The 20,807-nt window shown below is 35.1% G+C and overlaps 3 protein-coding genes across 3 annotated transcripts; 1 reads left to right on the top strand and 2 right to left on the bottom strand.

The window, feature by feature from the left end:
• On the top strand, positions 1,397–3,271 carry LOC105173463 (probable polyamine oxidase 5). Its single transcript, XM_011095203.2, has one exon. The coding sequence runs from the start codon at positions 1,489–1,491 to the stop codon at positions 3,139–3,141; it is 1,653 nt and encodes a 550-aa protein (XP_011093505.1). The 5' UTR covers positions 1,397–1,488; the 3' UTR covers positions 3,142–3,271.
• LOC105173461 (prohibitin-3, mitochondrial-like) lies at positions 11,265–13,095 on the bottom strand. Its single transcript, XM_011095202.2, has 2 exons — positions 12,830–13,095; positions 11,265–12,317 (listed from the first exon to the last, which is right to left on the bottom strand). The coding sequence occupies exons 1-2, from the start codon at positions 13,089–13,091 to the stop codon at positions 11,731–11,733; spliced, it is 849 nt and encodes a 282-aa protein (XP_011093504.2). The 5' UTR covers positions 13,092–13,095; the 3' UTR covers positions 11,265–11,730.
• Positions 17,769–20,422, bottom strand: LOC105173460 (tubulin-folding cofactor A). The gene is made up of 4 exons (XM_011095201.2): positions 20,267–20,422; positions 20,005–20,182; positions 19,049–19,135; positions 17,769–18,096 (listed from the first exon to the last, which is right to left on the bottom strand). Exons 2-4 carry the CDS (start codon positions 20,155–20,157, stop codon positions 17,995–17,997), a joined length of 342 nt encoding a protein of 113 aa, XP_011093503.1. The 5' UTR covers positions 20,158–20,182; positions 20,267–20,422; the 3' UTR covers positions 17,769–17,994.

Genomic DNA, 20,807 nt, shown 5'->3' with positions numbered 1-20,807 from the left:
ACGAACCTTTGTATGAAATCTCTCAGAGTCTCGCCTTCCCTCTAACGGATAGTAAATAGATAAGCCGCCGTTTTCGGGACCTTTTTGTTCATGGAGAAGTGGTGCAAGAAACGTTGAACCAATTGCTCGAGGCTAGAAATAGTTCCAGCCGGCAGTTGGTTGAACCAGGCTAACGCGCGTTTTGACAGCGTAGTGCGAAAGACCTTGCAGTAAGCGGCGTCACTTAGATCGTACCAATCAATCTTGACGTAAAATTTGTCTAAGTGTTCTTATGGGTCTCCCGCTCCATCATACTCCGACAGATTCGACACCTTGAGACCAGTTGGGAGCGCCTCTGCCCGAATGTTGGAGGCAAATGGGCTCCGTCTTGGAGGTGCCACACCCAACGGCAAGTGGGAATCCTCGGCTCCCCAAGTTGGTGGGGGGGGGGGCGAAAAATTCTCGATTATGGAGATTCCGATCTTGAGTTTGTGCAACTTTAGGTCTGAAAATCCGACTGTTTACTTCCTCTCGCCTCTGCTCCTCCTCCTCGGGAGCCGAGGATAGTTCTCGACTTCTGCAAGGGGAAGGAGGGGGTGGGTTCACTGGTTGTTGCGCCACAAATTGGGCCACGGCTTGAGCCGCAGCTCGTGTAGACGCGTCTCGAATCAAGGCTAGCAAGGCCTCCTGTGTCAGCTGAATCATCGGTTCTTGAGGTGGAGCCTCCGGGGGGAGAACTCCGGTTGGGGGCACGGCTGGAGATTTTTGATGTGACGAGGGGAGTCCCCCATTGAGGGGTGTCTGCTGGTGCGTTAGGGGGGTTACCTCCTGAGGAACTGACTGTTCGCTAGGGGGGTTCTGTTCCATTCCGTTCTCTTGGGCTTCTGGGATTGCGTTTTGATCGTGTACGTCACGGGCTTGGGACCTGGTCTGCATGCTCAACGTCGAGGTAAAATTTGTTCCCACAGACGGCGCCAATGATGTAGTCGAGGTTTTTTGCTAAAGGATTAAATCGGGATTTTACCGCGACGGAATTGCACACCAGGTGAAATGCAATTGCCGCAAAATGTGTAATTTTCAAGAGTGGGATGTCTTGTCAATGAATAGTGACTTGGATTAAAAAATTAGTATTTTGGTATTTATAGTGGTATGGAAAATTATATGGTGTGGTGGGTTGCATTTGCTTAAGGTGTATCTCATACCTATAAAATTACATTTTTACCCTTAGAAATTAATATTTTTTACTAATATACATCAATAAGTATTAAAATTGTTAAACTATCCCAAACTGCACAAAACCATATCTTTAATTTTAATTTTAAAAATGATAATTTAAAAATTATTTTATAAAATAATTTAATTTAAAAATAAGTCTAAAAAATCGAAACCGAACCATGAGTACACTAGCTGCACCGGTGGACGGTGGAATAACCGTTCACCTTAACAGAGTCCCTTTTGCCATCTCTGATATGTATACTTTATAGCAAAGCCAGTCAAAAAAATCAAAAAATGGTGAGCAGAAAGCCCAGAATTGTGATAATTGGCGCCGGAATGGCAGGGCTCGCCGCCGCTAGCAAGCTCTTCGAATCTACAAACTCGAAGCAACTCTTCGAGCTCTGCGTCGTGGAGGGTGGAACCAGGGTCGGCGGCCGGATTAACTCGTCGGAGTTCTGCGGAAACCGGATTGAGCTAGGGGCTACCTGGATCCACGGAATCCAAGGCAGCCCAGTCTACAAAATCGCTCAAGAATCAGCCTTACTCCACTCTCACCAGCCCTATGAGGGCATGGATGGCTTCTTTTCTCATCAGCGAATCACGGTGGCAGAAGGTGGGTATGAGCTTAATCCGTCGTTTGTCCAACCCATCTCGACCCTTTTCAAGAATCTTCTGAAATTCATTGAAGGAGAACCCGTTGAGGGAGATGGTTTAAGCTCTGAAATCGTGAAGCTTTGCTGGAGCAATTCTGCCCCTGGAAATCTCAGTGTAGGTTCTTTCCTCAGGCAGGGCCTTGAGGCTTATTGGGGTTTTGTGAAAGATCAGAAACCCTTTGACGGGGTTGGGAATTGGAGTAGGAAATCGCTGGAAGAAGCTGTTTTCGCGATGCATGAACGCTCTCACAAGGCTTATTCGGCTGTAGATGATTTAGAGACTCTGGATTACAATGCAGAGAGTGAGTATGAAATATTTCCAGGGGAAGAGATAGCTATAGCTGGAGGTTACTCTAGAGTGATTGAATCTTTAGCCTCTGTTTTACCAGTTGGGACGGTACAGTTAGGCCGGATAGTGGAGAAAATCGAATGGCAACCCGGTGGCTGCAGCCAAGAATTGCGAACGGGAAATGGGGACGGCGGTAGGCCGGTAAAGCTGCATTTTGGTGATGGATCGAGTATATCGGCTGATCATGTAATAGTTACTGTCTCACTTGGAGTTCTCAAACGTGGGATTCGCCAAGATTGCAATATGTTCATTCCTCCATTGCCTAGTCCCAAGATTCAAGCGATTTCAAGGCTTGGATACGGGCTTGTGGACAAGGTCTTCTTGCAACTACCGGTCCATTATCAAGAAACCAACGAGTTCAAATTCCCCTTCTTGAAAATGGTTTTTCATCCACCAGATTCTGAGTTAAGGGACCCCAAGATTCCCAGGTGGATGAGGGCGGCGTCTTCCCTGTATCCAATTTACTGCAATTCAAGAGTTGTGCTGTCATGGTTTGCAGGGCAGGAGGCCCTTGAAATCGAATCTCTGAGCGACGACGAGATCATCAACGGTTTCTCAACAACTGTCTCAAACCTGTTATCATCAAAGCCACATTCCCAAGTGAACTCGACTTGCCAAAAATCACAAGATGGAAGTGAGGATTCTGGAGAAGGCAAGCAAGTGAAGTTTGATAAAGTGTTGAGGAGTCGGTGGGGGAGTGATCCTCTCTTCTTGGGATCATACAGCTACGTAGCAGTTGGATCAAGCGGAGATAACATGGATGCATTGGCAGAGCCATTGCCACAAAACAGCAGTAATCTTGATTCCCCTCGATCACAATTGCAAATTCTATTTGCAGGAGAAGCCACACACAGAACACACTACTCCACCACTCATGGAGCTTACCTCAGTGGGATCAGAGAAGCCAACAGGCTTCTTAAACACTATAACTTTGATGTTGTATGAATACCATGTTCGTCTTCGCTTTTGTTTTCAGATCATGATCTTGTAAACTATGCAATTACTTTGTGCTTAGTAAACTTATAATTCGCATATAATGATTGATGTGCAAACAAAGCTTATTTGGAGAACTTGAGGCCGGTGTTAATGAGGTTATAGGTTCAAGGGTATTAGTCTATTTTAATAATAGTTGTCGGTGTACTATACTAATAGGACGGATATTTAAAATTGATAGTTGGTATATTGACTTTTGATGATTAAATTTCATGATGTAATCCTAATCGTTTCATTTTGATTTGGGCAAAACAATGGTGCTCGTGTCTAGGGATAGAAAGTAATGAAAAAAGTGCTAGGAAATAAAAAAAAAGCGGCAATAGTGAAATCGAGAGTGTTTTCCTTATTTTTTAGGTACTAGTACGAAACACATGCATAGCACGTGATATTTATTACCTTGACAAAAATATTTTTATTATTTAGAAGTTTAATTAATTAATTGCTTTTGTAGTACTCTTTCTTTTAAAAAACATCTAATCAATTTATACTATTTGCAAAAATATATCTAATGATGCAGCTAAACCCCAAATAGAAATAATCTTACACATAGGTTCGAAAATGCAATTAATTATTTTGTTTCTTTTTAGTTCAATAATTCTTGAGAAAGTAGGATAAAATTTAATTTAACAAAAACTTGCTCTTTTTTGGTACAATTTCAAGTGGTCAATTTAGTTATGTTCTAAATACAGTTTTAATTTTACAACAAAATTTTTTCTATTATTATATTTTTATTGTTTTTGGTACTCTTAAGTACATTTGTTTTTTAATATTATAAAAATGCATTACTAAATAATAACTTATACAATGGTCAAGTAAGTCCACTGAAGGATCTTCTTCTAATTAATTAATATAATAAAGATATAAGACATAAGTGTTTCTCATCAAATGTATTAAAATCTAATTGCAAAAATTTAAATTTTAATTCAATAGCCAAAATTTTATATTATACTTTTTCAAAAATTAAAATAAAATTTTTTTGGAGGTTTCGATACATCTTGAATTTTATTTTTAATATAATTAATTATTAAATAATAGATTATTTTATAAATATTATAAATAAAGTTAGTGAAAAATGACCAAAAAAATTATTATCAAGTATAATAATCAAATATAAAACTTGGAAGTCAAATGGTTCAAACGAAGAAGAAAATATTTTTTCGATAACAAATTATTTTTTCGATTGAAATTTATGCGAAATTTTCTTTGGTGTATTAATTATTTTTATTTTTGGTATCTAAGGTAAAAAATGATCATTATATAACAAATAATAAAAAAAATAATAATAATAAACTTGAATCGATGGTAAGTTGATATAAAAAAAAAAGTTAAGATATAAAAGTATAAAAATAGTTATAGTTCGAGTGGTAAAATCTAAATTAACTCTAGATTTTCATATTTGGCAAGCTGGCAATTCTTATATATATTTATGTATAACTTATCGAACGACCTAATTAATAATTATTTTTACAATATCTATTGCAATTTTGTTAATAACTATATTAATTAAACTATAACATGTAATATAAAAAAAATTACAAGATCTTTTGATCATTCACACTTGTTTCGATAGTATACCATTTTTTTTTTCTTTTCTTTTTTTCATAAATAGATATTTACATGGAGATGGTTTAGAAGTAACATTTACTCATTTTTATATTTTTATTACAAGGAGCGATTCCTTTGGTACATTGTTGAAAAGATCAAATCTTGTACACTAATATTTTGTTCTATTATATTTGAGATAATTAAAAAAAATCATATAACATACACAATAATTACATCTCAAATTCTCAAATTACATTTTAATCTATTTTACAATAAACAGTGTTCCATTTACATGATAAATGATTTAATTGATTATCATTTTTCTTTTTGCCTTTGTTACTCTTCAATATGTTTGTCTTACACACAATTTGTTTAGTTGATTTTCATTTGTTGTCTAACCAATTTTAATATGTCAAGTGATCTAATTAATTCTCATTTATATCTATACCAAAAAATTCTCAACATTAAATTCTTTCAATTTTCATGATTTTTTGGAGTCATTTCGTGTTATATAATAGGAGTATCTTTTTATATAGTAACTATTTTATATTATGAATATAAATAATAAAAAATAATGAGTAAATAAGTATAATGTGAAAAGCAATAAATAAGAATAAATATGATGAATAATGTGAAAAGTAGTTAATAGGAATTAATAAGAATATCATTTTACAATTTTATCCTTAAAACAATAGTATTACAAGGGTAACTTAGTCCAATCAAAAAAAGAAAGAAACTCTTCATACTTTTATAGATATATAGACAAATGAAAGATTGAAATTGAAGTAATAAAGTTGGTCTTTCAACTAGAGTTGTAGCATGAAGACTTGTAGTATCAAGCTCAAGTTGTAGTATGAATGTGAAGATGTCTTCTCCCGCTGGTGGAGCTCATAATTTATAGGCAACCATAAGTCGATTGGAAAGACCAAATCCCCTGCAGATTCGGTGAAGTATGATCTGAAAGTGGTCGGATAAGGTTGAATCCCCCACTGATTCTGTGGAAGGTCATGTCCTAGTGGCTAAGGGATTCGTGATCCATGGGGGCGATTGGAGCCAACTACGAATGAAGGTATCTTGTGGGATAAGGATGCCTTACCGAAATTTTCATGAGGTGGCTGAGGAGAAGCCTTCCCTCATCCCGAAGTCCAAGCTCTTTTATATTTAAAGTTTATATTTGTATGTGGGCACCATGTGTCCCTATGGTGGTCCTTATCTCATTCTATGAGGTGTATTCTCAAAGGTTTTACATGGATGTTACCTAGTCCACTTGTGGACGCCATGTGAGATGTGATTTGACTTTATAAGCTTGTGAGACCTTCTTGGATTTTTTTTGGGTCATCTCAAATTTGGACCGGATGGACTTCTTTTGGGCAATTCATTTCCTAAGCCCACCTTCTTCCAGATTCTCTAGGGCTCTACCTAAACTTAGCATCTTGGGCCCATACCCAAATTAGGCTTCTTGGGGGTCACTTCGGGCCTTACATTCTTTTGAAAATCTTGCCATCTCTTTCGTTCTTTTAAACCAGTCCATTTTTATGGGCATCCTACAACCCCCCGACCAATTGGTGGAGACTTCGCCACTTACTAGAGTAGGTGTATTCGTCTAGTAGAGGCAGAAGTCTAGCCTGAAAAGGGAGCCATTTCTGTTTTCGCTTTCCTACAAAAAAATGTTAGTAGTATAAGCATGCTTAGAGAAAGAAGAGTTTGCTTCGTGACTGTAGGGAATAGGGCTTTTATGAAGGTACCTGCTCATAATAGAGCTTATGTGTGTCTACACAGAGGAGGGTTTGTGTGCCTCCATGGAGGAGGGCTTAACAGTGCCTTTTTTTGCCTACTCAGGTGTACGACTTTATTTTGCTATAACAAAATATTAAAAATAGGGGATTTTCTATCATAAATAGAGCTCTTGTGCTTGCACGGAGCAAGACTTGTGTGCTTCTACACAGGATGGCTTATTTGAGAGTGCCTACTCAGAGCAGGACATAAGGGCCTCATTGGAGGGGGGATAAGGTGTCTATCCAGATCAATGTGCCTCGAGGAGAAGGACTTAGGTGCCTGTACAAAATAGACCTTACATGTCTATCGGGGATGGACCTAGGTGCCTATCGAATGAGTGCTTGGATACCTGCATGGAGGAGGTCTTGTGAGTTTATGTGGAAGATCAATGTGCCTGCTCGGAGGAAGGGCTTATATCCTTGAGGTCTGTGTGGAGTTAGGCCTATTTTCCGTCCTTTCATTTCTCACCAAAGACTTCATGATTGTAGTTCTTAGCCTCCTCCATGTTAATATATTTTTCAATTTAGGTTAGAAGATTGTCAGATTGAGAGTGGACTTCTTGGCTAAGGACATTAAGAAACCCTTATCTTTCAATCCCTACATAAAAGCATAAGTTAGTACAGTAGATATAGCAGAAGAGATATATAGGGCCATGAAGTTAAAATGTTGGAGATATTTCTTTAGGGATTCTCTATTTTTTTGTTGTACGGAAAAAAAAAAAAACAAAAAAAAACCTCACAAATTGGTGCAGACAGACAAAATGAAATTCTCCGAACAATCAGATTGATCCTATGGGCAATTGGTTTAACCATTGCTACCCGATTATGTGAAAGTGATTACGAACACACGACACTTAATCGTAGCGATATGACAATAGACGAGTAGAAGTCACATGTCAAATCAATCAATAAGGTATGAATAACAATGAAAAGTAAAATGTTGTGCACCTCAGACATAAATAATGTATCTTGACTCATTGCATTCATATATTCTAGGAACAAAGAGTTTAAGCCCCCCTATAGTTTTATACATTACCTCATAATGATTAATAATAAGCCCTTGACAGGGGAGAGAAAAAGCTCGAATCACCTAGGGAAATTGAAATTATCTTTCTTGACGTGCATTATACAACACCCAAAAGCTTGAACACTAAACCTGAAAACTCCTACGAGGTTCCCATAAATGAGTTGAGATCACAAGCTTTTTCAAGGTGCATAATACAACACTCCAACGCTTGAAACCTCTTCAACCTGAGAATTCCTATAGAGTTCCAAAAAATGAGTTGAAACTACAATTTTACCGAGGTTCATAATACAACACCCTGAAGTTAAAAACATCTAGACTTGACGAAGTTCCATATCTCCCTATAACTTTGTTTTAAAAAAAAATCGTCATTGTTGTGCACCTAAAAATAAGAATAAGCCTCCTCAGGAGGATAAGAAGATATTTGCAAAGAGTTAGAATGACTTTCAAACAACAACCGCAATGACTTCTAAAGCCAAACTATCTTCTTCTAAGATTATAAACTTATGGATGCTAGAATGATTCACAGGAGGGTGATGTGACAATCCCTCGCCCAACATGGCGCATCAATCACTGTCATTGAGGTGCTCACCTTGGCCAAGGAGCGGTTGGGGAGATGGCTTCAGATAGAGCGGCCAAGGCGGATTCCGCTAATCCTCATAAAGGAATTAATCCCTCCCATACCTGTACGACCATCAGGATTACTCTCAACAACGTGAATACTATCTGAGGAAGAGTAGAGCAACCATCCAAAGAGAGCTTTCCTGAAAACCTACCTATATATATACAGTCCAGAAAAGAAACCTTCTAAGATGAGCAAATCACAAATCAATTACCAAATTCAAATATTTGGGAGTTGGGACTTGAGGGATAATTGATAAGTCAAGATTGTGTAAAAGTCATTAATTGCATTTTATAGAGCACTAGTATATATACCCTTTTCGTTTTAGGAAAAAGAGAGTACTTTTTAGAGAAAAAAGACCTATTGAGCTAAATATGTATTGTGAATATTGTGATTATTCTTGAATATTCAAATATGAATAAAAAAATTAATATTTTATTCTATTATTGTATTGATTAATTTTACGGTATATCGATTTTGAAGTTTTTAAGGGTTACAAGCCACTTACAACTTAGCCTAACCATTTTGGCTATGAAATTCGTATCATATACGTTACAATATGATTATCTTACTTCAGTATGCTTTAAAAAATTAAGGAAACACATGGACGAATAGATCGAACCAGATAGAGACATTTTTCTTCTCATATTTGACATAATTATAAAATATTTTTTCATTATTTGAAAATTTGTAAATATCTTTCTTATTTTAACATTTTAACAACAAGTTCGATAAGTTAACTTAGTTAGTTTTTTATTCATTTTTTATGATGAACTGACCAAATTACCCTTTTAAACAATAAATTATAATTTTATATTTTTTTAAAAATATTTTTATAAACTAATATGTCCTGTAGATTATTTAATTTACTCACTCTTAGTATTTCTTGTAATCTCCTCAAATGTTTTTTTTTAAAGAGAATATTAACACGAGTAAAGTAGTATTTTCCATCTCACCATCGAAGGATTACATAATTAGTTTTATTTTGAAGGGAATATTATACTTTTTCAAGAATATTTGTAATTTATCAAATAACGAAAAATATTTGTAATTACGCCAAACTTGAGTGGCATTTGTACTTTACCCTCTTTTCCATATCTAGTTTTTTCAAGTTTCCTCCTATCTAGTTTTTTAAGTTGCTCTCTCTTTATTTGCAAACCAATGTTTGGATCACAATACAAACTCAACACTAGAAGCCTCAAGCTCTAGACAATAGCCTAATTCATATGTAATAGGGCATTTTCACTTGACAGAGCTGTAAAAACGATCAGTGTGTTCAAGAGTTCCCATTTAGACTTGGGAAAGGGGTAGGGGGAGAAACTATACATTACAGCGAGTCAGGGAATATATATATATATATATATATATATATATATATATATATATATATATATATATATATATATATATATATATATATAATTTTGGGGTTTGGTGAGATTTCTTCAAAATTAATTTTCGAATTGAAAACATTAATTAGTTTCCTTAAGACTAGATATCTAAACCCCAAAAACGAAATCTCAAGTAGAGAAAATAATTCTAACTAGGAATTAATCTCCTTAATTAATTAGCAGCAATGTATACACACAACTAATATTAATTATACATATTTGGATAATGAAATCAGAAAGAAAGATTTCTTTTAATTGTACAATTATGAAAATATTCGTTTGGAACGGATACCATACCAAAATTGTAAAGGAAATGATTTGATTTGGAGTTTAATTACTAAAAAGAAAAACAGGTATTAGTAAAGAAATGAAATATTCCTTTCCAATTCCCAGCTATAAAAAGACTAGTGTTGGCAATGCATCGCAAGCAAATATCATCATATAATACTGTACAAATTTCGAAAAGAAAGTGAAGAGAAGATGAAGAATTGTTCAATGATGATGATGCAATGTGTATGTGCCCTAGTTTTGCTAGCTCTTTCTATTCCTTCTCTAGGTAATTAATCAATCACATATATGCATTTCTATTAATTGCTTGTTTTTGTATAGAAATATAACTGATGGATGGTTTGGGTTTGGTTTTTGGTAGGGCAACCACTGAAATACTGTCCGATACCCCCTATTCCAAGGCAAGGCGCATGTGGCTCGACAGGACTACAGGACTGCGTTTTAAGAGTTTTAGCCGTATATCCAGCAAGTAAGATGCCCAAAAGTATCAAATGTGTGGATGTTGGGCCTAACAAGAGCCAATGCGCTGCTCAAATTCTTTGCTGAAAACTCATGTGTTCACATAAATAGTGTGTTTGTAGTATGTCGTGCTGCCTACCTCTTTAATTTAATAATAATAAAATAAATTCATATTTTTCTCTCCACCATTGCCAATATATTTGCAATGCTCAATTAACATATATATTATCAATAAGTTCTACAGAATTTATGTATCTTCCACCACCACCACTACCACCAGGGACCTGTTACTCTCCACATCATGCACAAATACATCTCTCCCTAATTCTTGTCACACTGTATATCGCGCTACCTCATGCCTCCCACTGCCCCCACATAACCCAAATAATAAGACTCGAGTCAGGGTAAGGGGAGAAACTATATATAAATATCTTTCTCATTTTAACATTGTAACAACAAGTCATTTCCATTAACTTCGGTTAGTTTTCTATCCATTTTTTTAATTAACTGACCAAATTACCCTTTTAAATAATAAATTATAATTTTATATTTTTTTAAAAATATTTTTATGAACTAATATGCCCTATCAATTATTTAATTTATTCACTCTTAGTATTTTTTTGCATCTCGTCAAACACTTTTTTTAAAAAGAAAATAGTAGCACGAGTAAAGTAGTGATTTTCATCTTTTTTACATCTCCTCAAACACTTTTTTTAAAAAGAAAATATTAGCACGAGTAAAGTAGTAATTTCCATCTCACCGTCGAAGGGCTACATAATTAGTTTTCTTTTGAAGGGGGTAGTAAAATTTTTCAGAAATATTTGTAATTTGCCAAACAACGAGAAATATACGAGGGTAAGCCAAACTTGAGTGGCAGTTGTATTTACCTTCTTTTTCATATCTAGTTTTTCAAGTTTGGTCTCTCTTTATTTGCAAACCAATGTTTGGACCACAATACAGACTCAACACTAGCAGCCTCAAGCTCTAGACAATAGCCTCAATTCATATGTAATTCGTCATTCTCACTTGACAGAGCTGTAAAAAAGATCAGTGCGTTTAAAGAGTTCCCATTTACACTTGGGAAAGGAGTAGAGGGAGAAACTATACATTACAGCAAGTCAGAGAACCAAGATGCTGAAGAATCTCAGGAAACTTCCCCCTGTCAAATGCAATCTACAACATCCTCCAAACAACAGAAACCGAAACGAATAGACTAGCAATAACGAAAATGATGGAGGGACTACAAGTAATCTGCATAGTAGAAGAAATTGCCTAAATAGAGCATTGTTTCCCTCTAGAGAGTCAACATGCGATATTGGCCAGGCGAATGAAGAAAAAGGCCTATAATTTGCATAAGATGCCCTGAAAATACTTTCTATAGGCTATCTACACGCATTTGCACATTAGACAGCAGCAACTATTAATTTTACCTTGTGATCAGTGTCCGGTATTGACACCAACGACCATATTGCTGCCGCTATCAGGCAAATACATCACATTCCCATTCCTCCACATGGATGCAGCATTGTGCTTGCCCGCCTCGATCATCCTCAGCTCAATCAGCCCTATTCCTGCAGTAGCAGTAGCATCAGAAATCAACTTAGCGGACTCACTCTCCCCTTCAGCCCTGATAATGGCTGCCCTCCGCTCCTGCTCTGCTTTTGCCACCAAGAGTTTAGACCGCTCAGCGTCCTGCTGTGCCACTTGCTTCTGCTCCACTGCCTTGGAGAACTCTGCACCATATGATAAATGAGTGATAGCTACGTCCTCCAGCACAATGTTAAAATCACTTGCCCTACGCATCAAACTGTCACGCACGAGGGCTGAAACATGAGGGCGCTCTGTAAGCAATTCATCAGCATTAAACTGTGCAACAACAGCTTTGAGAACCTCATTGCCAATTGAAGGGAGGACTTTGTCATCATATTTCTGCCCCAGAGTTGTGAAAATTTCAGGAAGGCGATTGATATCAGGGCGTGATAGGACACGAAGCGTGAGATTCACCATCTGAAGATCCTTCGTGCCTATTATTTGAGAGAAAAATCAATTCGAGATATGTATAAGCACATAGAAGTTTGTCTATTTATTTCACTAACACAATAAATATGTTTTGAAATTCAAGCATAAATCTCATTATCTAATAAAAACACACATATATAGTCAACAATTACAAGAAGGTAAACTTTCATCTCATCATTGAACATCCGGATTTGACGGCAAAAAGAAACAAATTCAATTTCTAGTGAAACCTTCAATCAGAAATCTAATTAACCAACAAAAACAAACAAAACTTATTCAAAATTTAAACAAGGTAACTAAAAAACAGACATCTGAGTTGAATAAATTCATTACATAGTGTGAATGATAACTGTATAAAACAAATCACGTTATTATCTAAGAAAAACACAAATAACATTAATCCTGCGTTTACCTTCAATTACTTCAGTTTCTTGGACATAACACAAACATACAATATCACATGCATGATTCCATGTGATTTCAAAAATTTGCAGGAGAATTAATGTAATCAGTAAACCTGTGATGGAGGAGATGGCGAAGGGTCGCGTGCGAATGTCGAAGACGAACGGCTCCTGTAGGAACGGAATCAGGAAGTGCGTCCCTTCCCCGACCGTGAAATCGCGAACGCCGCGGATACGGTCGAAGAGCACGGCCCGTTGGCCGCCGTCGACGGTGTAGATCGACTTGACCAAGGCTACACAGCCAAAGCTGAATCCCACGGCGGCCGCTAAGCATCGGCCGATGAGTCGACCGGCTAAGTCTGCTTTGCTAAGAATCATCAGTGAGGTTTTGGTTTTAGAGAGAGAGTGTGTGCATGATATCGTTATGTGAACCTAGCTAAATTTTAGTCCGGACCAATTCCATTAAATTTCAATTAATTATAAAACAAATATAATACATTTATCGTGATTAGTGTACAATTTAAAAAAATTGAGCAATCACACTGTAAGTATAACAAATCTGAATTAATTATATGATAAGTATAATGCACTAGCCGTGTGATTGTTGTACAATTTAAAAAAAAAATAAGCAATTACATAATAAATTTACTCTGTTATTCATTTGATTCGATCAGACCTCGTCCCAATATAATTTTTTGGTAAAATATATGCGTGTGAACATTTCCTGACCAGCATTTCTACATTTTGCAAGTCATATACAAAGTATTTACTATCATTTATCAAATTTTTGCGGATTAATTACAAATTATCTCAACATATTATTCAAAATATTTAAAAAAAAGTTTTTATAAAAAGGAAAATCCTATTTTACCCCATCTATTTTTAAATTAAAAAAAAAGAATAAATTATCCACTTGCTAGGGGCAGTGTGCTGTATTTTCAAAATCATAGAAAGATAAAATGATATTTTATTTTTATTTTTTTTTTAAATATTTGAATAATATAATGAGGTAATTTGCAATTAACCCAATTTTTGCTTTACTCTTGTTAGAATTTAATGGATTATATATATATATATATATATATATATGTGATGAAGGGGTATTTAGTTTAACTTAAAAGGGATAAATTTGGATTGACGAATTTGTAATTGGGACTTGCACTATTGGTTTACCGATCAGAAATCAAGATTTGGTGATTGGGTTTCAGTTTTTTGTTCTCATAAAAATTAAAACGGACCAAATATAATTTTTTTAAAAAAAATAAATGTATATTATATTATATTATAATTTTATAAATATATATAAATTATTTATAAACATAATAAATTTAATTTTATTAAGGTTTAGATATAATTAACTTAACTTGAAAATTATTGTTTTTTTATAAATTAATAACTTTATTCAATTTTAAATTTAATTACTAATTTTATTTAATTTTAAATAATTTTTTTTAAAAAATTTGGTTAGTTCGGTACAACAAACCGAAATATATTCTATTTTTATTGAACCTAATTGACCATTTCAATAAGCTGGTTCGATTTGGTTCTGTTAACAACAATGAACACCCCTATTTCGAGTTGGGAGTTTCAAATTCTTAATGACAAATCCTAAAGTCGTTTGGATAACTTGATGTTACAGAGAATTTCAAGTCATTTCCACTTGTTCAGAATTATGTTTTGTGAAAAAATAATGTATCTAAAAAATTCTTCATATGGAGTTATTTGAAATGCTTTTGTTAAATCCTTTTGTTATAAAAATTGTAGCACATGACTCTTTTTGATAGGCCTATCCCACACCACCCCAATAACTCACCTAGATAGCTGTCCAATTCTGCTGCATTGGCCCATTCTTCGACTCGGCCCACCTGACCCGACTCTCTTGATATTCATCTCTCCCTCTTCTGCAGATGAAACCCTAAACCTAATTCTCCCTCTCTCGTCTCCACCGTCACCTTCTCTCTTCTCGTTTTGAACCTCCATCGTTCTTCTCTCTCACCATCATCAATGGCTTGCCTCTATATAACCCCCCGCGGCTTTTGGTGGTTACAACGAACATAATAGAAGTCTTTTCCCCCTTCTCCTCTCTTGCTCCCAATTAAAAGTTCTACATGAACAAAGTTCCCTAGTAGAAATTTTTGAGTGGTTTTAGTGGTCCTCTGTGGATCAACCTTGGTGATGTGTTTTAGGTTTTAACAACCAATAAAGTGGTTGTCGGCCTTGGTGGTTGTGGGCTACTCTCTACCAGATCTGGCCCTTGAGCCAACTATTTTTCTGTTCTCTTTATATCTATTACTGCTTCTCTTATATCTGTATATATCTGTTAATATTTTTGTAATATTAGTTTGTAATATAAGGATTTTCGTAATCCACAATTTTCTATTAAATGTTATCCTGAAGCCTATAGTAATGTTAAAACTGCTACAAAATATGATAGAGATAATGTTAGTTTAGACTCTATAGTTAATGGATTATAAAGTAAAGAAATGAACCTTAAAATTAATAAATCCAGTCAAGTCCAAAATGAAATAAACCATGTTAGGGGAAGAACCAAGAATAAAAAATCTGAATATAAGCATATAAGACATAGTAAAGGTATGAGTAGAAGTTGTAGCAGGTGTAAGTCTAAAACTAGGGATAAAAGATTTAGAGAAAGGAGATGTTATAATTCTGGTGGTAAAGGATATTATATAAAAGATTGCAAAAAGCCAAAACAAGATATCTTCAGTGTTTTTGCATTTTCTAACTCATATATGTGCAAGTATCTCTTTCTTGTTTTGCAGGTACAATTCCAACGAATGGGAATGATAAAGTCAAATTCGATTTTTGGACTTGGTCCCTCTTTTGGGTCCTGGTGCAAAGTGGAGAACATTATAAAAATTGTGGCCCATGACCCTTTTTGGTAAGTCTAGCCCACACCACAAAATAACTCACCTAGATGGGTACCCAATTTTTGCTGCCTTGGCCCATTGTTTGGCTCGGCTTACTTTTGCCACCCGGCCTAATTGTCCTAACTCGATGCTCTTGATATTTATCTCTCCCTCTTTTGTAGATGAAATCCTAAACCTAATTATCCCTCTCTCGTCTCCACCTCCGCCTTCTATCTTCTTCTCTCTTCTCATTTTCAACCTCCGTTGTTCTTCTCTCTCACCTTCATCAATGGCTTCCTTCTATATAACACCCCCCTGCGGCTTCTGGTGGTTACAACAAACATAACAGAAGTCTTCTTCCCCCTTCTCCTCTCTTGCTCCCGATTAAAAGTGTTTCATGAACTAAGTTCCCTAAGTGAAAATTTTAGTCCTCTGTGGATCGGCTTTGGTGTCATGTTTTGCATTTTAGCAACCGGTGAAGTGGTTGCGAGGCTGTGGGCTAAGCCAACTATTTTTCTGTTCTCTTTATATATGTTACTACTTCTCTTAGATCTGTATATATCTGTAATATTGATTTGTAATATAAGGGTTTTCGTAACCCACAATTTTCTATAATAATTGATTAGGGCTTCTTTATTTTGGGCCCACTGTTGGTGGATTTTTTCACCATATTTAATAATATTCAAATCCATCCATCTAAATAAAGCATAACATAAGCGTTCTACAAAAGAGTTCTTTTACTAAAAATAAGTTGAATAGAGTAGTTTCTTTATAGCATATACTTTTAAGTTGTTTAAATTAAACTCTTTTAAATCAAAAGTTATAAGCTTCACCACGCCCCACTTTTTGTAGATTATTGATAAACTTATAAATATTAAAATTTTCCTCAAACACACTAATTTCAAAAATTTTTCCACTTTTATTTTTAAATACTTCATAGTTTTATCATGATTAAAATAATAACTTTTTATTTCTATAACTTAATCGTACAAGGAAAGAATATTGCATGCAAACTTTGAAGTGCTCAATTGTGGGATGTCGATTCCAGCTGAAAAATTGCTGGAATTATTTACCTATTTGCTCAAATTTCATTTTTTCAAGTTGGTATGACGCCAACCACAAGAATTATTAAAGTTTCTAGCGCTAATAATAAAGTCCATGCAGAGATCATAGTGCCCTAAATAATGAGGGACACAACCTCAAATAGTGGAAAACACTTCTTTCCAATGGTGTAGGACACTATTCTTAATTACAGAGGATACTATTAGAAATTTGTTATCTTTCTTCTGTTTGTAGTCAATATATATGTTTGATTTACCCAGTTGTAAGCATGCCTTCGAAAATCTTCATGTGTTGAAGTTAAAATACTTTTAAATTATCTTTTCTTGTCTAGGAATAAAATATTTTCTGTATACTGAAGAGCGCTTTAATATCTTTAAGGCTTATTTACATTCTTGTAATTTTTTAGAACTTTGAAATTTTTATATTTTAATCAATCTAATTACAGGCGAAACTGTTACTATTGAATTATTTGTGTTAACCGATATAACAACAAAATGATTAAAAAAAGAGGGAGTATCTTAAAATTATGATAAATATTAGGGTTATTTAAATAAAAATGGATTACAGCTCATTCGCATCATAGAGTTAAATTATAGATATGAACAAAATTTATGTTTTCATAGTTACCTGTTGTTGCAGGAGAATGGCATTTTTGAACTTTGTTGTAACGTTTTAGACTGAATTTATGTTTATTAATTTAACAATAATTGAGCATGGCTAAAGATGCATACATAGTAATCTACCAGAAAATTGCACTTTTCATTCCACATAATAGAGTGTTGCACTTTTAGCTACAATTTCGAATTTAGTACATTTAATCCCATATGGCAGAAGTTGTAGCATTTTTTATCCCATAAAATAAAAATATTATAGCACATTCTTCCCCATAGGATGAAAAGTTATAGCATTTCGATCCTAAATGCTACAATTTTTTAGTTTATGGGACCAAATGTGTCCTTAAACCGTAGTGCCAAAAATGCAACACTCTCTATTGTGTGAAACGAAAAATGCAATTTCCCAATGATCTACATAATTATTATTTTTTAATTATTACTGAACTAAGAAAACCAAAATAGATTCAGTGATTCATCAAAGCTATATAAGGAATTTAATCAATACATAGTGAACTATAAACTTTTTACTACTAACTAAACTGAAAAAGCAAATAAGTGAAGTATTCTGTCGTAGGAGCTGAAAATGAATCCATATATGCATAGAGTAGAATAAAATAGTTTCGCTATTTCCCAGCAGAGATACGGTTGCGTTAAGCAGGACTTCCTGTCCGATTTTAGCATCATTATCCATCACATACAAAACCATAGCTTACAGAGGAGTAAAACATCAGGTTCCAACTACAGTTCTGAAGATTGGAATAGCTGTTCAACCTCTGCAATGATGCTCCGAGCATCATCAAACTCCGGACCTTCCTTTTGGCCAGACTCCTCCAGCTCAGCCTGCAGCATGTAGATTGCATAGTAAGTTTTCATTCGAGCAGTTTCAAGATACGGAAATCTCTGCGATGCACGTGCAGTCTCATAGATATTAAGTAGTCTTGCTTCAGCTGACTAAAGGGCTCAAGATGAAAATGAATGTTACACACTCCCAGCCAAAGCTTTGGTCAAAAAGAGTTGGGAATCAAACAACCGCTTCTCCAAACTAGTAGCTCTCAAACACAAATTCAGTTGGGTTTTCTTTTCAAGGCACTTCGACTATCTTAGTAGATTGTTTTTAGTGGTGGCAACTTCCCCTTCTTAAGTGCTAATATCAGCAGCAAAGATTAATTGCTCACACCACAAGAAACAAAATATAGGAATAAATAAGAAAGAGCGTAGGAAGAAAGCATCTTCTGCCAAAGCCTTAAATCCTCACTTCTAAAGCAAGAGGTAATTACCAAACACCAAACTAAAATGATCCCAAGAGAGAGGAAGAATGTGATTTATACAAAAACTACATACAACACTAGGGTAACGAGCAAAGCAGAAGACGATACCCAGCCTTCTACGTGCTTTCTATTTACATTGTCAAAATAAAACAAGCATTTAGCATTCACAGATTAAACAACTTATACTAGAAGAACAAAATGGACGGAACCAAGTGGCAAAGAATATGTTACAAATGCAAATAACTATCAACTTTAACTCACCTGGTCAATAATGGAAACTGCTTTAACAAAGAATAGCTTTGAGGTTGTTTGGTCAAGCCATTAAGTAGTCAAACCCGAAGTATGATCAAAAGTATACAAAAGAGTATAACTAGATCTCATGCTCTTGCATGTTTCTCATTCTTATAAATAAATGACCCTTTATCCTCAATTAGATTGAGTTGGAGAAGAAGAATCATCAGCAGCAAGATAAAATTTCATCAGCAAGAAGGATCACATTAGCACCTAACAACATCATATCTTACCAGTGTGCCTTTAATGTCGCTTAGAGCAGCCTCTAGGCGCTTGCGGCAGTCAGGAACCATCATTCTTGATTCGGCCAGCACGTTTTCCTGAAGAAAATACATCAAAACAGAAGTTCAACCAAGCAAACAAGAAACAGTTTGACTCGATCAATAACTTCTAGCCAGCAAAACTATAATGTGGTACTCCAGAAACTCTGCAGCAGTTTTAAGTCAACAAGATTGACTGACCAAAAGACGTTTTAACTTTTGGCTCCGTACAGATTTAGCCCGCACGAACTGTATCATTAAACCTCTTTGTATTTATTCTTTATTTGTGATCATTAGGTCCATTACAAACATTTCCATCCAAATTTTTCTCTAGGAAACTATAGTAAGATATGACTCGAAAAGCAGAAAATCAGAATACAACTCCATTTTCTGAACTCTGAAGAAGCCAAGAATTTTCTTCATTGGTGGAGACAACTTGAGTTTCTAGCCCCTAGAGAAATGGTTAGTTCCATTTAGCTTTCTTTTGCACCGTATACCCTTAAACCTTCACATTTATGGTGGTTTGTAACATACCACAATCATCAAATCACATTTGTGGTTTGCCACCAACCAATTGCTTAAAGTTAGTCCACGCTCATCAGAAAATGACATGAAACAACTCCAAGTCAAACTACCTCATTTGAAGCCAACAGAAAGTGCAAATCAAGGCACCAACAAAGACAAGCAGAAAATTTTGAGCAAGAAATACCAGACAAATCTAACACATAAAAATCAAATTACAAAAACCCACCAACCAATACAACCTTTTAGCAATAAGTTTCTCGATTAGCATAATAAGGATACACAGAGCCCAGTACTACATCGCACTTAAAAAAAGAAGCACAAGATCGCACACAGTCAGAAGACCATTAACGTAAATAACTGGAAATAAATAAAGAGCACTGTGGCTCAATTAGGGCACGGCAGACCTGCTGTTTAAGGTCATACGGATCGGCGCCCTTGGCCTTCATATCGGCGGTTTTAGCAGCCTCTCTCTCGACCTCTTTCTCGTACGAGTGGAGCTCCTTCACTATTCTCTTGCACGTTGATGCCTTTATCTTCAAATTCCTCACCGTGGCCATTTCCTACACCCTTTCTTTCACAAATCTGGGATCACACTTCCATGAATTAGCTCCTCGGGTTTCAATACATTAATCGAAATGAAGAGAAATGAGAGAGAGAGGCTTTTACCTTTTCTTGTGCGGGAGAGATCTACTGAGTTTTGTTTGGCAGAAGAATATTAAGCTGTAATCGTCGGATGAAATTTGAACCCCAAGAACAAAAAAGAAAAAGAAGAGGGAGATTCTTTTTATGCCAAATTGCATATTTATGACTCTGTTTTTAAAATTCAGCTAAACGTCTCTTCTATTTTAAAAATTGACAAAAAAGTCTATCTATTTTTTAAATATAGGACATTTGTCCCTCACCGTTAAGTGAAGCTAACAGTATTAATTTTTTTTTCAAAATATTTTTATGCTCTAATCTATTATATCTTTTTTTATTTTCATAACCGTTGAATTTTTTTCTATTGTATAGTAACTGTAGGATTTAATTAATCTATTTCAACATTAAATTTTAAATTATCAAGGATCAAGATTTAATCAATTTTAATATATATTATATTTATAATTATAACATATAATATTAAATTATTATTTATAATAAAATAAAAAATAATAAAATTAACCCCATCCCCTCCTCCTCCTCCTCCTCCCCCCCCCCTCCTCTACTC

This window comes from Sesamum indicum, linkage group LG11, assembly GCF_000512975.1.
Source record: "Sesamum indicum cultivar Zhongzhi No. 13 linkage group LG11, S_indicum_v1.0, whole genome shotgun sequence".
Taxonomy (NCBI): Eukaryota; Viridiplantae; Streptophyta; class Magnoliopsida; order Lamiales; family Pedaliaceae; genus Sesamum; species Sesamum indicum.
This window is presented reverse-complemented; position numbering and strand designations above follow the sequence as displayed.

What these genes read in the sequence shown, in the direction of transcription:
- LOC105173463 (XM_011095203.2), top strand. Translation starts at nt 1,489, where the DNA reads ATGGTGAGCAGAAAGCCCAGAATTGTGATAATTGGCGCCGGAATGGCA.
- LOC105173461 (XM_011095202.2), bottom strand. Translation starts at nt 13,091, where the DNA reads ATGATTCTTAGCAAAGCAGACTTAGCCGGTCGACTCATCGGCCGATGC. An exon ending in CGCCATCTCCTCCATCACAG is followed by an intron (nt 12,318 to 12,829) that starts GTTTACTGATTA and finishes CTCAAATAATAG; the next exon opens with GCACGAAGGATCTTCAGATG.
- LOC105173460 (XM_011095201.2), bottom strand. Translation starts at nt 20,157, where the DNA reads ATGGCCACGGTGAGGAATTTGAAGATAAAGGCATCAACGTGCAAGAGA. An exon ending in CGTATGACCTTAAACAGCAG is followed by an intron (nt 19,136 to 20,004) that starts GTCTGCCGTGCC and finishes TATTTTCTTCAG; the next exon opens with GAAAACGTGCTGGCCGAATC. An exon ending in GCGACATTAAAGGCACACTG is followed by an intron (nt 18,097 to 19,048) that starts GTAAGATATGAT and finishes TACATGCTGCAG; the next exon opens with GCTGAGCTGGAGGAGTCTGG.